Below are 14,471 nucleotides of genomic sequence, written 5' to 3'. Positions count from 1 at the left end.
TTGTTTTAAACATTAGTTGTCTTACTTTAATAATTTATTGTACGATTGTGTTCGTGTCATCTCGTTTTAATAACTGTAATAAATTATGCTATAACTTTTCTAATTATCGTAAAAATTGTATAAATGTGTACACATGTATGTGAATTTTCATAATGACAGAGAAACTACGTCTTATTGACATAAAATAATTTTTATTCGCAATATTTATGATAATTATGATATATATAATTTAAGATTAATTTTTACATATTAACTAAAAATATAATAAAGTACAGTGAACGTATCGAATGTATTTAATGTATTGGTAAATAAATTTAATTAAGAAACTAATATAAATTTAATTAAGAAGAAACTAATTTAAACGAGAAATCTTCCTTTCTTTTATAATATCTTCATAAAGTTCCGAAGACACTTGAGATTAATTTAGATTTGATGAGTGAAGTATCAGAAATGATGCGTGAATAATTAGTTTGAAGTTAATTAACTTTAACTGTGCTGCACGTGATTATCTTCTTACACTACAACGCAATATCTTCATGAAGAAGATACAGTATCTGAATGACGAACGAATACTTGAGATAAATGTCCAGTATAAAAAAATAGCCTCGTATCGTCGAGGATTCCTTGTTTTTTCATCAGGTGATAAATCCTTCGAATTTTTGGAAAATGAAAAATCTGATCGTTCGTTCATCGAGATACCAGCGGGACGACATGACTCTCGTCTCGCTCGCTTCGCACAAATCGCCAGCTCGACTCGGACTTCGCATATCCGCGGGCTCACCTAGTCATTTGGTGCGAGCACTCGGCTGCGGACGTGTTCCGGACTCACTCTGCCTCGTGTTCAACGAACAGATTCAGAATTCGTGGAATATTGTTGACACGTGTACCAAGATGAAGGACATACGCGCGCAGGTGAGTCCCATCCGTAGAATCGAGCATTCGTGAGAATTGTCTCTCCGTATCGCCTTCCTATACAAGGAAAGGAGATTCGCGTTGTCTTGTATCATTGAGAAAGCTGATATGGACTAATTTAATTAATAAAGTTTAATCGAAACCGAAGAATGTATCGTTTTCTTCGCCAAGGTTGCTGATCAATTCGAAATGACGAATTTTTTCATCATGGGATGATAAATGCTTCAAATATATATTTATTTATTATTATATTTTAAGATTTATAGATAAGAGTAAACATATCTGTGTAATTCTTTTGTGATGTTATTAGAATATTTAAGATTACTTTAATGTGTTACTTACTTCTTTTGAAAAAGAGGGAGGGAAGGGAAAAAGAAAAAATTAATAATGAAATATCCACAATATATGATTTTTCTGTTCGATGAAATTGTAGATAGATAACTATTTCTTCACATTGAAATTAGAGATACATCTTTTATTTTCTTACAATATATTGTATCTACTTTTAATTAAAAAATCGAGCTGTTCGTATAGAATTGTATGTTTTATATGTTTTTAAATTTACTGTATTTCTTCAGAAATATTCAGAACATTAAAAAGTTCTACCTTACATTTATTTTTTTAATATGAAAACTGCATAGTACTCTTTATCTGTTTAATTAATTTATATGAATTATTTAGAACATATAGAATATATAAAAACTTATGTAAATAATTCATATTAACGAAAATCCTTAACAAGATTTTATGCTATATAACGAGGAATATACTTATGCATAATGTTTCTATAGGAATTCTGATTTTTTTGTATTCTCTACGACTGATATCTTCGAAAAGAATCACACAATTGAAATTCTCAACGCTAATTCCTCTATATAAAGCCTCTATACATATCCTGCATCAAGGAATTAAGAAACGAGAGTACACAATACATAGTCATTTGTCGAACAACGTCATCGGAGTTGCCACATTGATATAATCGACCAGACCTCTCGATTCAGAGGTCAGCATCTTCATATTTGAGTAATATGTCGTTCTATCAAAACATAGTAGCATCATTTCGCTGATTTAAAATTTTTTACTTACTTCCATTTTTTATATTATCACATTTATTATCATACATCACCATTTATAAAATGTATATACAATATATATGCATACATATATGTTGTGTGTATTGTGTAATAGTTCAGATTTAACTCTCTCTTTTTCTTCTTTATTTCCAAATTCTTTTGCGACAACAAGAAATAATATTTCCAATTTATAACGATAAAAAAATACAATCAATGTAATCTTGAAGTTTTTTTTTTAACATTTGAATATTTTCAAACAAATTTCTTAAATTATTGCTTTTTAAATTTCATTAGTTTATAGTTACAACTCTTTTTTTGAACGTTGTAATGTATGAGCTTTCTGTTTTTAATAATAATATTTATAATATTAGGTGTTGGAATTAATTCGTAGCGTTTTACAAGTGATGGGAAGTACTTTCATTAATGTATTTTTTAATGCTTATGTGAAATAAATAACATTCTTTCATTAAAAACGCTACGAATTAATTCCAACACCTAATATATCCAAAAATGTAAAAGACAACATATATAAATATATGTTTATTAAAAGAAAAAAATTAAAAGATGTAGTTATTTTTATGTTGAAAACTGTATATTTTTTTCATGATATATTTTTGATTCATTGTTATCGAATCATATCACTTGACCATTGTAATCCAAAAGATATCTTTTTTTTGGTACTGTGAAATTTCGAGGACTATTTTTAGATCTTGATAAAAATGGCCAAAGAGCAACATTATCATTATTTTACATACTCATGGTCAACGAAAAAAGTGAACTGTTTGTTCTAATATAAAAGAGAAAAAAAGTGTGTTCATATTCCGATCTTTCTTTCAATTTCGATACGTTGTGATTAGATAACGTATTTTATCGCATCGCAAGAGATCTACTTAAGTAATTAAATACTGCCTTCCAATAATAATATTTTTCATATCATAAGATATCAAAAAAAAAAAGAAAAAGATGAAAAATTTTAACGCATCTTGAACATTTTGTAAGATGCTTATATGACAAAACTTGAAATTTTTAACGATGTGTTAAGGAGATTGTAAGGACATAAAACACATATATTAATATTTACGCTTTAAACAAACTACATACATATGAAAGTTGTGTTCATAATATTCTGTTTTTATTAAGCAACATTTTTATAGATTACTTATTTTGTTATTGTTTTATTATTGTTATGAACAAAAATAAAGTTATAAACAAAAATTTAAAATAATAAAAATCTAAATTTTTTAATAAATTTTTTTATAACTATTTTAAATACTAAAATGACTTATGCAAAATTTCATTGAGATTCACCAATTAATTTTTTTTTTATAACAAATAAATATTTGGTTTATTTACTAAACAATTAATGTGTTTGCATCTCAATGTAACTTTATATATTATAAATATTTTTGAATTTATAAAGTACTTATGTAAAAAAATTGAGATGTTTATCATTATTTCATAATACATTTATAATATATTTTTATTTATATATTTCTATTAGAGTACAAATTTAAAAAATATTACCTTTTATTGAAATAACTTTTGTTCCAGATGGTCAACTGTGTCTAATTTTTTTGTATTATTTTTAAATGCAAGATTTAGAATAATCTGTAATTTTTTCAAGTAATTCTTAATATATTACATTTGCCTTACAACTTCCTTAATAACTCGAAGCAGTAGGAGGAAAAGATAATAAATATAGTTTAAAAAATTAAGAAATACGGTCATCTAACATTCTGTATTGCTTTATTATATAAATTTGGTGATATCATATAATCACAAACAAGAGAAGTGAATGCGTTAAGATATCGCGAAGTTTTCGATTATACCATTCTTTCTGTAAGTAGCACAGAAAATAATTGTTTTGTTTTTATCATGATTTTTATCACGATTTTTTTCCAGAAATGCTATTTCTGATGAAAGAAGAAATGTGTTTACAGTGGAACTCACCGATGATACTTTATCGCGTGAAACATCCTATCGCTGATCTATGACCTACATTAATCTATGTCGTTCATCATTGCTACAACGCTATTTTAGCCGTATAGTATTTAATCGAGTGATGTTTACAACATAGATGGTAATTACATCGCCCGGTAATTAAAATTTTTTTTTTAATAGTTACAATTGTTAATCGGATGAAGCAATCTTTACATTTCACAAAATTAAATAATATTTCATCGTATATGATTTTTTTAAAAATCTTTTGTCGGTGCAACTGAAATACTAAAGATAAGTAGCGGAATCGGAGAAGCTTTAGAAAATTTTGCATCGCTCTCGCAGATTTGGCACGCTCAAATTAACCCGAAATAACGAAGTTGGCCTTGATCCTTCGCGATCGCGCTATGAGACGAGGGCGAAAAAGTGGTAATGAACGACCAATGCTTCATTCTGCGTTTCCATTCTATTCCTATCCACGCGATTCAACGCTTTCACGGGTGGCTTGAGTCATTCGTATATACGGATGAAATTCCAGAAAAAGCGACGTCGACGACAAGGGGGATGACGTAGCCCAACCACCCACCTGTCGATGACGGCTAGCTATAGTAGCTATTTTCGGGATGCGCTTCGCATTTATAACTTTGCGTTAATGTACGCGATACGTGCTTGCACGAGTTTAGCTCGCAAATTCGCTTACGATATACACGGATAAATTCTTATATTCACAATCCAAAAGAATCGGCATCGTAAAAATCAATTGTTTATGATTATAGGGCTGTTTTTTTATTTCTGAGGGTTCTAGAACACTCTTTCTCGCTTTTGCCAAATATCAAACATACAGTAACGTGCAAAAGTTTTCAGCCAGTCACATTTTGTATTCTAATTTATAAAAAAAAGACTGATAAAATTTTAATTAATTCTCGGGTATTAATACAAGATTTCGTTACTCACATCTTGTACTAACACCAACAGGCTTTTTTTTTTATAAATTAGAATAGAAAATTTTATTGGCTGGAAACTTTTGCAGGCCACTGTATATCCCTATCTCACTTTAAGTTTCAAACGTGTATATTAGTTCAGTCACAGAAAAAATAGACTTTATATATACTCATGTATTTATTTATATAAATTATGTATTATAATATTATGTATAAATATAAATATAAAATAATAAAATCAATTTATTAAAATTATGAATTAAAATTACATAGATATTATAACTAAAATTAATATCTATATAATTTTAATTAATTATATTAATATATTATATATATATATATATGTAGATATATGAGATATAATTATTTTATAATATATCTAATAAGAGAAAATGTATATCTTTTCTTATTAGATATGTTTCAAAAGTAAAGTAATGAGTCGTCAATTACATCAAAATTTAAAACAATCAAACGATGATTTCTTAACTTGATGAAATTATTTTCCTTTAGAAAACTATAATAAACCAAAAGAAAAACCGCCAATATCTAATCGTCAATTCCAATATTTGTCATGTTAAATTTATACCATCTAACCATGTAATAAAATGAGAATAAAATGTGTGTGTAAAATGTTAAATATAATTTTGTAAACCTCGTTAAATTTTACAACTTACTTTTTTAAGAAATCATTTTTTTTTCTTATATTGCTTAATATTTTAATAAAACTAATGGTAATAGAAAAGTCAATTATGAGCAAAAAATTAGATAAAAAATGTAAAATGATTTATTAGAGTGTCACTCAATTAGTTAAAATATAATATATAGGAAACGACTTTACTTAGTCTTCCTCAGTTCAATAAAATAATAAATATAAAAGATAACCTTAATATTTAAATGATACTCTCAACGGACAACAGACATATAGGTATTTTAATAAACCTTGACAAGGAATGTTGGAAAAATCTCAAATATATTGATGGAAGAATTAATTATTACATTAATATATATTTTCAATCTACAAAAACATTATTGAATATGACACAAGAAATTATTACCAAAACTCGAAAATGGAAATATTCTATAAATCGTCTTTCTTGCGTCTTCATTATTAACTATCATCTCAAGAAAAAGAGTGATTGATATATAGCTGTCATTAAAAAGATCAATATATAATCTCTCTTTGTTCGAACGATTATGACAATTCGAAGGCCAAATGAGGGCAATACAAAGCAGGAGAGGATTGCAGATATCATTGTCTTAAATAAAATTGCTACCGCGTTGAGCAATATTTCTCTTTTATCGCAGGAAATGCATTATTGCGCGGCAGAGCAGTAATGCGTTTCAGCGTAATCGAAACGTAAAAATTGCGCACATAAATTGCGATTTTTTTTTAAGATGCCCTAGCGGGAACGATCCGTGATCCACGAGCATCCTCCGCCATGGCGTCTTTATTGCGAAGCCGTTTCCGAACCGTCACCGAGCAAGGAAGACGCCGTAGTTTTCGATCGAATGACAAGTGCGGGACTTCCTACGATCGCGACATGACTTTTGGGCAATGTTTATGATCGCGTCGAACGCTAAAAATACCGTCCGCTCAGCTTTTCCTGACTGCAATATATGTAATATACCGAAGATGTTCCATTTTGGCATGCGAGTTTTTAGGATTTTCGCAATGCAGTTTCCTTTTTTTCTCAGCGGTTTTTGTCGGTCTCTTAAAACATTCGTTCAATTGTAAATCAAACGATTAGCGAATAAGAAGACTCGAATTGTATACCGACCGTATGTCTGATCCCTTCGAGAATTGCTCGTTAAACTGTTCCGCAAATTAAATGCCACTCGAGCTGATGTTCCGTTTTCATTTAATGGCGTTTTGCAATTCTGAAACATCTGTTTCGATATGCACTTGCATGTGAGATAATATGAGGACACTTGCCAGCTAGCAATGCGGAATTATATATATCGATACGTGAATCACAAAACTATGATATATATATATATATATATATATAGAATAATTATAGATTACTTTCCGTTGCGCAAACGTTTTATCTTACGTAATATATATTTATATATATATATATATATATATATATATATATATTTATTTAAGTTACAAATATTAATGATATCGTCGTGCGCGGACGATAACTGATTATTAATAAAAATAATTTTCTGAAAATTATCTCAAAATAAAAAAGTAAAATAATTTGGGACACTATTATAATTATCAAGAAAGATATTTTTAAAGCTAATTATAATTATCAAGATATTTTTAAAAGCTGAATATAGACAGTACCAAAATAAGAAAACAAAGCAATTATAGGAATAGAATATAATAATTAAGACAAACTCGTTTTCATACACATATTCGGTTGACACAAAAAAAATATCCGGGTTTGCCCTTTGAAGCAGACAATGTCCGTGGTTATTCTTAGGTTTCATTATCGATTGTAATCTATTTATAAAGTCGCAGTCTATCACTCAAAATATCACGATGAAACGAAACTACGATGGATCGGTCAGATGGTCAGATGACCGGAAACGAAATTTCTTTGATCTCTGAACCAGCAGTTAGAGCAGACTTATCTTATCCCGCCAATAAATCAAAGAGCGATTCGTTATTTATTTGAAGATTACCTCAATTTCAATGATCGTGACGTTAATGTCACAAAACCCAAGTAAAGAAATCATAAATCATCTCGGAAATTGTTATATTTTTTTTAATATTTCTCCGCACTCTATACAGCAAAAATATATGGATATCCTACAGACGTTGCGGTCTTTAAGTTATCTCTGTGATATAATTAGATAGTTCGGCTATGTAAGACATTATTATGTCTTATAAACATTTCTTTTTTTATATACAAATCTAACTTTTTATTTATGAATATAATATATAAAGGGAAAGCGACTTTGCGTTTTCTTTTATCTTTTTCCGCACTTATAACCTTATTTTATTAGCTTATATATACATATATATATATCAAAATATCGTTTATACATGAATTTGTGTTTGCAATTAAGTTTCAGAAAGATGGTTATGTCATTTTCGAAGACTTCTTTCAACCGGAAGAGATCGAAGAATTGAGAGCTTGCGGAGAAGAATTTACAAATAAGTTGCCACCTGAGTCAGAACGAAAAATATTTAATACAATACAATTACAACAGGTAATATGACCAATTGTCAATTTAACTTAAAAACATAAAGTATAATATTTAGTGCTACTTGGTGATTCAGACTTGATCAAAGATGATAGTATAACGTTCCTATGTGAATATTTGAAGATGACTTTATCAAGGAAAATGAATATATACAATTATTAAATATAAATTTTGTAAAATACAAAACTATATTTTTGTTAATTTTGAAACAATCTTTTGTGAACGTTATACAACTGAAATTATAAATGATATAATATCATGAAGAAAATAATGATTATATGATCTTGTGTGTTTCAGAATAAGGATAAGTATTTTTTGGATAGCGCTAATAAAATAAGTATTTTTTTCGAGTCTGAAGCTCTGGAAGAAGACGGAAAATTGAAGGTTCATCCAAGAGTGTCGTTAAACAAAGTAAATTAGCTTAAAAAAGTTGTTTTTTTAGTTTAATCAATTCTCAGACTTACTTCAAAATACTTTCAATTATTTTACGGCTTTATAATTTTCAGGTAGGTCATGCTCTTCATTGGCTACACCCTACTTTCAGAAAATACACGTTCGATGAAAGAATCAAAGAAATTGCTTTTCAATTAAACTATGAAGAACCGATGGTGTGTCAATCAATGTACATTTACAAAAATCCTGGAATAGGCTCGGAGGGTGATTAAATAATTTTTTAGTTATATACTTTGTAGTTACATAAATATAACGCAAAGCACATGAATTTATCTGACATAACACAAATATATTATATGTCTAAAATAACTACATTATTGAACGCAAAATTCTTATTTTCTTACAGTTACAATGCATCAGGACGCATCGTATTTATATGTTGAACCAATGAAACTCGTGGGTTTTTGGATTGCATTGGAAGATGCAACAATAGAGAACGGATGTCTATGGATCGCCCCAGGATCACATCAGAGTGGAACACATAGGCGTTATATGAGAAATAAAGATTCAAATTCTCAAGAATTACTAATTTTTGACAGGCCAGCGCCTTGTTATCCATTAAGTAATTTCAGACCAGTGCCAGTACGCAAAGGATCTTGTATTCTTATCCATGGTCAAGTGGTTCATTTTTCTTATCCAAACAAGAGTGAAACATCGAGACACGCTTATACTTTTCATGTGATTGAGACGAAACATGTATCATACTCGAAGGAAAATTGGCTTCAACCTCCTGCTGAAGGTTTCGCGAGTCTTTATAAAAATTAAATATATTGTATTAATACTGTATTAAGAAATATCGTCCACTGTTTATTGCACAATCGTATTATACTTCACAATATTCGTCGTCTCATTCTTTCTGTATAAAAAATAACATTAATTTGTATACAATTCAGAAGAAAAATAAAATCAATTTTTCATAATCTATATAGTCATAAAAAAAATACCAAAAGCATCAATGAAAAACGTTACACGCACACGCGCACACAGACACACACCATACACACACCATACACACACACACACACACATACATACACACACACACACACAACACGTATATTTATATATGTGTAAAGTATTACATATGCAAACATTTTCAGAAGATTTACTTATATTAAATTTATTAATACACGCACACGCATACACACATAGGTACAAAAAAAACTTTTCCTCAAATAATACACTTCTCGTAAATGCAATACAATCAACAAGAAAAAAATAATTCTAAAATTTTTAATCTAAAAGTAAAGTTGCAATAATTTTCATTGATACTATTGATACAGTCACCCTCATAAAAATTTTATAATAATATTTTTATAGTAATTATAATATATAGTAATATTTCGTTTAAATATAATTAAAAATAATAAATAACAAACATAATTAAAAATAGTAAATTACAAAATACATACAACTATGTATGAGCAGCTAATGCACAAAAATGCGAAGTTAATTCTTGTAGCTGTCTTAAACCAGTCTTTAATACTTCTTCTTTTAACTTGACACAATAATATACATCCAAAGGTATTACATCAAATATTATTCTATCTCTTGTGTCAGGTAGAAATGTATTTAAATTATACTGTAAGTTAACCAATGTCTGATGTGTTATAGAATTTTCAGCTTGCATCAGTAACCTAATTACAAAAAAAAAAGTAATACATAAATATACTATAATACAAAATAACATGGCGCGAAATTACATATTATCAGTAAAAATAGATCGACACATATTAGCAAATAACTTACTTATTTAGATTTTGTGTCAGATCAATTACTTTTCTAGTAATTTCTGATTGCAGACGTTGTACGCATGCTTGTGATAATGATGGATTTGCAGAATCGAAGGTAAAGGAATATGCCATTCCTGCATTACTGCATGCCAAACCACTATGGAATAAAAATAAAATAATTATAAATAAAAAGAAATAATAGTATTCTCAATATATATCATATTTGCATTAACATAATATATAATTCAAATATGATGATATGTATTAGTAAATACTTTTTTTTCATAATATGTACATATATATTATGATGGTGCATGTGGCTCCATATGAATACGATTTACTTGTAATCAGTGAGTCACAGATTCGTTTCCAATCATAATCACACTATATGTATATATGCACACATACACGCACACAAGTAGAGGGATTCTTACCATAGGTCACGCGCGAAAGTATAAATGTGCTGGAAACAGTGAAAGACTTTTTCTGCTCTCGTTTCTTGTTCTTGGGAATTTTTCGCGATGCCTATTTTGTCGTGTAATTTTTTCAGATCAATATTATCGAAATATTTTTTACATTTTTTCTTGAGTTCCTAAAAGTATGAATTTTTTTAACTCTGTCTCATAATAACAAAATATATTCAAATATAAAAAAAATTGTTACGGTAATAGCATTAAACGTTTCTGTCAAGAGATCATAGTGCTTATCTGTGTTAACCATTTGTACTAAATCACTGCACTTTTCTATAATATATTCCATATCTCGCAATTTTCGACCACCAGCTAAAATATCAAAATTAAATACTCAGTTTGCAAAATGTAGTTTTTTAGTAGATTATATGTATATGAATATACCTGGCGTATGTTCAAAAGTATCGAGTAATTCCTTGAGAAGACATTCAGCATCACGTCTTTGGAATGATTCGCTAATAGCAGCAATCCAGTGCTTTATAGCACACTTTAATGCAGTTATTGTAGTCCACGGTGGCTTTATAATGACATATACGTGCCACTCCGCTTCTCCATAAATTTCTGACATTTGTTTTGTAATAATCTGAAATAAAAATATTGGTTTTATATATTTGATACATAGGCGTAAAAACTGGTTCATGATCTAATAGTAAGATGCATACTGTTGACAAAAAGTTTTTCATAATTAATTTTGTATCCTCAAAAATATCATCCGTCAAATGTGATTCTTCCACGAAAATAGATCTTTCATCAGGATCGTCACTCAAACGGTTGACTGCTGCATCCGTATCAAGGTCATCTATTTTTTCAAGTGGATCATGACGTCCCAATGCCAATATATTATATATCATCGCCTTAGTACAGAGATTTTTGTCATAAGATAATAAGACCTACAAAATAAGAATAAATATAGCATTGTTATTCTTTTATATATAAATATGTTAAATAACATGACAGAAAGATAACTTGCCACTGATTTTTGTAATTGAGAGATTTGTAAACAACACTGAAGGATCTCATCATCTGGACAATTGAGAGAAAAATCTTCTTGATTTTTCGCTGCCTGTTCTCGTGTTTGTCCTATGACACGTGGATGTTTAGAGGAAAATTGCTTGTGGATGAAAGATATAGCTTTCCTTGCTTTTATCGATAATTCATTATTAGCTCCATTATCTTTAAAGTAATCTAATTCCTGTAAAAAATTCTTGTAAAAATTATTTAGAAAAAATGTGTATGTTAAAATTTTTAAAAAGATAGAATTTTGACTATACTGTACATTATACTTACACATATCACAGTCCATGGAATTACAATAAAAGGACGTGGGTAATTCTTAAATACTGCATCTTTCGCTTCTTCAACAATTTCAAGGTTTGATAAAAATACATTTGTATCAATAACAATGTACAGTGGACCTTTGGCGTGTGATTCTGTATTATTAGATTGCGTCAACTCTGCAGCATTTTCTGACACACAATTTGTTTCATCTATACGATTTTCTCTACAAAGTTGTGTTCTGACAACTTCCACCTATACTAAGAAAAAGTATAAAAGTATAAAATTTAATAAAAACAATATTTTTTTATAGTAACTTTTATATAAAACAAAAATTGTCAATATTAAACAAGATATATAATCACACTGGCAAAATATATTCATATAAGTTATGATTGCTTAAAAAATATGTCTCAATTATATTGATTATACCTGAAGAGCAATTTCTTCATCTTTCATTGGTTCCCAATCCATTTCTTCATATAAAACTTCTTGCTCACCCCGTTCTATCAATTTATCCTTTGTTGTATTTTCAGTCTTATTTGATTTTTTTGTTTGATCATTTTGTTGAGTTTGTGAATCATCATCTTTTAATGTATTAATATTTCTTTCGTATGTTGCATCTTTTAAGAGTCTGATATGTAACCTTTTAAGTCGTGTGTCAATATTTTTATAAACATTTGATCCTAAGCTATCTGTAAATATAAACAATATAAAAGTATAGAAACAAATATTTTGAATCTCTACTGATAAATACTAAAGCATAAAATATGAAACAATTCTACTAAAGCATAAAATATAAAAAATATATTTTATGTTATATACCTACTGGAATTAGATGAACTTCTGCTCAACTTTTGAGGAGACTTCTTAATAATTAAGTCAACATTACACATTTCCTTAATTTTTTCCTTATCAACATTCAAATTTGTTCTTAGTCTTTGCATACGTTCTTGTGCCAAGTTTGTCTTTAAAAACGATTTTCCCTTTTTTTTTCCTAAACACAAAGTTAATTTTACTTTTTTATAATAGTGACATAATAATTATATTTATACAATTGCATTTACTTGAATTTTGGTTACATGATTTCTGAACATTTTGATTCTTATTATGTTGCTCAATATCATGTGCATTTCGAGTAATAATTTCTTGGTGTCCTATATTTTCATCTCTTTTCTCTAATGTTTTTGTCAACTTCTGGTCTGCGGTATTCTGATTTTGTTTTTTAACCATAGCATCTTTTCTTAATGGTTTATTTAACCTAAATGTGTTTGAACTTCTCTGTTTTCCACGAAGCGGTACTTGTAGTATTCCTTCATTATCATTTTTAGCCCAAGAAATTACCGATTTATCATCCTTTAACTTTGAAGGAAAGTTTTTTAAAGAAATATTTGTCTTATTTCCTGCTATCTTTGTATATAAAGCTTCTGACAACAAGGGAGATTTATTTTTGGTATTTATATTTTGCAACGCTTTTTCTCTAACAGCCTTTATTTGTGGAGTCTCGATAATTTTATGATTGACATCTTGATTAGATGTTTCCTTTTTCTTAGCATTATGTTTAGATATCATTGTTTTGCAATGTTTCTTTTCTTGATGTTTTATTGAAGAAGTCTATAAAAATTTTAGAGAATTAAAAGACTTTTTAAAAATTAAAATGAAGACATCTAAAGAAGAAATTTGATGATATCATTTCATGAGATGCTGCATGATTTCAATTTGATGTTTAGTTTATATCATTCAATTAGGCCACTACTTATACAATAGATATTCTTGTTTAATTTACAAGATTAAACAAAGATACCGATTGTACAGGTAGCAGCCTAAACATATTATAGTGTAAACTAGGCCAGTGTCTAAGGCTTTCATTCCGGAAAAATATTGCATATGAAAATTCTATAGCATATTATGAAAATCATGGATTTTTGTATGCAATATAATTCAAAAATAAAATTCCTGATATTGAGAGTTGAATTTTCGAGCACCAGCATAAAAAAGCATCTTAACATGTTCAACAGATTACAGCAGAAAATAAATTATGGAGAGAAAAATACCCAGATGTTATTCAATGGTGGAATCCACGAAGATTGATTCGTTTTCACATTGAAGTAATATATTCTGTCCGGATGACTTTTAGAGTTGACAATAATCCAATCCTTCGGTAATTTATGCTTTAACATGTTGAAAAAATGTGTATCAAGAAATTTAATGAGTCCGTACTAATCAATCATCCTTCAACGATCGGGAGAAATGAATAAATCCTTACTTTCCTTCTTGCTAGCGATAAGCGACCCTCAGCTGCCCTCACCTCAACCAAACTGCGGAAAAACAAAAGTATGTTCAGAAAGTCATAAGGTCTGTTTTCTGTGGAAATAGTGTAACTTTTGGAACTTAAAGTGAGAAAGATATATGTTTGATATTTGTTTAAAGCGAGTTCGAGAAAGAGAGTTCTAGAACAATCTAGTGTAGGAACAGAAAACAGATTAATAAGGTGCATCCAAAAGCACGACCGAA

At 28.7% G+C, this 14,471-nt stretch overlaps 2 protein-coding genes across 4 annotated transcripts in view; one reads left to right on the top strand and one right to left on the bottom strand.

Moving 5' to 3' along the window:
- Positions 1-9,399, top strand: part of Phyhd1 (Phytanoyl-CoA dioxygenase domain containing 1) — a 139,821-nt gene extending 130,422 nt beyond the window's left edge. Inside the window, exons 1-5 of one of the 2 annotated variants that reach the window (XM_011055511.2) lie at positions 758-912; positions 7,889-8,032; positions 8,324-8,437; positions 8,533-8,683; positions 8,826-9,399. In XM_011055511.2, coding sequence (XP_011053813.2) covers positions 892-912; positions 7,889-8,032; positions 8,324-8,437; positions 8,533-8,683; positions 8,826-9,244 — 849 coding nt within the window. In that variant the 5' untranslated portion in view covers positions 758-891 and the 3' untranslated portion in view covers positions 9,245-9,399. Of the gene's footprint in view, positions 1-757; positions 913-7,888; positions 8,033-8,323; positions 8,438-8,532; positions 8,684-8,825 lie in introns of those variants that run through there. The other variant, XM_087413948.1, reaches the window with a different exon arrangement.
- Positions 9,400-9,891: 492 nt separating this feature from the next.
- Positions 9,892-14,469, bottom strand: Swt1 (Swt1 RNA endoribonuclease). Of its 2 annotated transcripts, XM_011055510.2 has the most exons (13): positions 14,224-14,469; positions 14,012-14,128; positions 13,025-13,571; positions 12,787-12,954; positions 12,390-12,652; positions 11,970-12,212; positions 11,653-11,874; positions 11,345-11,572; positions 11,067-11,265; positions 10,876-10,994; positions 10,647-10,804; positions 10,229-10,369; positions 9,892-10,116 (listed from the first exon to the last, which is right to left on the bottom strand). In XM_011055510.2, exons 1-13 carry the CDS (start codon positions 14,452-14,454, stop codon positions 9,894-9,896), a joined length of 2,859 nt encoding a protein of 952 aa, XP_011053812.2. In that variant the 5' UTR covers positions 14,455-14,469; the 3' UTR covers positions 9,892-9,893. The 2 variants fall into 2 exon arrangements, with proteins under 2 accessions (XP_011053812.2, XP_087270052.1); XM_087413926.1 differs by having other exon boundaries at positions 14,012-14,331.
- Positions 14,470-14,471: the final 2 nt, after the last annotated feature.

The sequence above is a fragment of the Acromyrmex echinatior genome, chromosome 15 (assembly GCF_024713525.1).
Source record: "Acromyrmex echinatior isolate Ae372 chromosome 15, ASM2471352v2, whole genome shotgun sequence".
Taxonomy (NCBI): Eukaryota; Metazoa; Arthropoda; class Insecta; order Hymenoptera; family Formicidae; genus Acromyrmex; species Acromyrmex echinatior.
The sequence above is the reverse complement of the archived record's forward strand: the minus strand, read 5'-3'. Positions and strand labels throughout refer to the sequence as shown.

Bases quoted from the DNA above. Each gene is read 5' to 3' on its own strand.
- Swt1 (XM_011055510.2), bottom strand. From the start codon at position 14,454: ATGCACCTTATTAATCTGTTTTCTGTTCCTACACTAGATTGTTCTAGA. The intron at 12,955-13,024 runs GTAAATGCAATT...CTTTGTGTTTAG, and splicing joins ATCATGTAACCAAAATTCAA to GAAAAAAAAAGGGAAAATCG. The intron at 11,875-11,969 runs GTAAGTATAATG...AATTTTTTACAG, and splicing joins TTCCATGGACTGTGATATGT to GAATTAGATTACTTTAAAGA.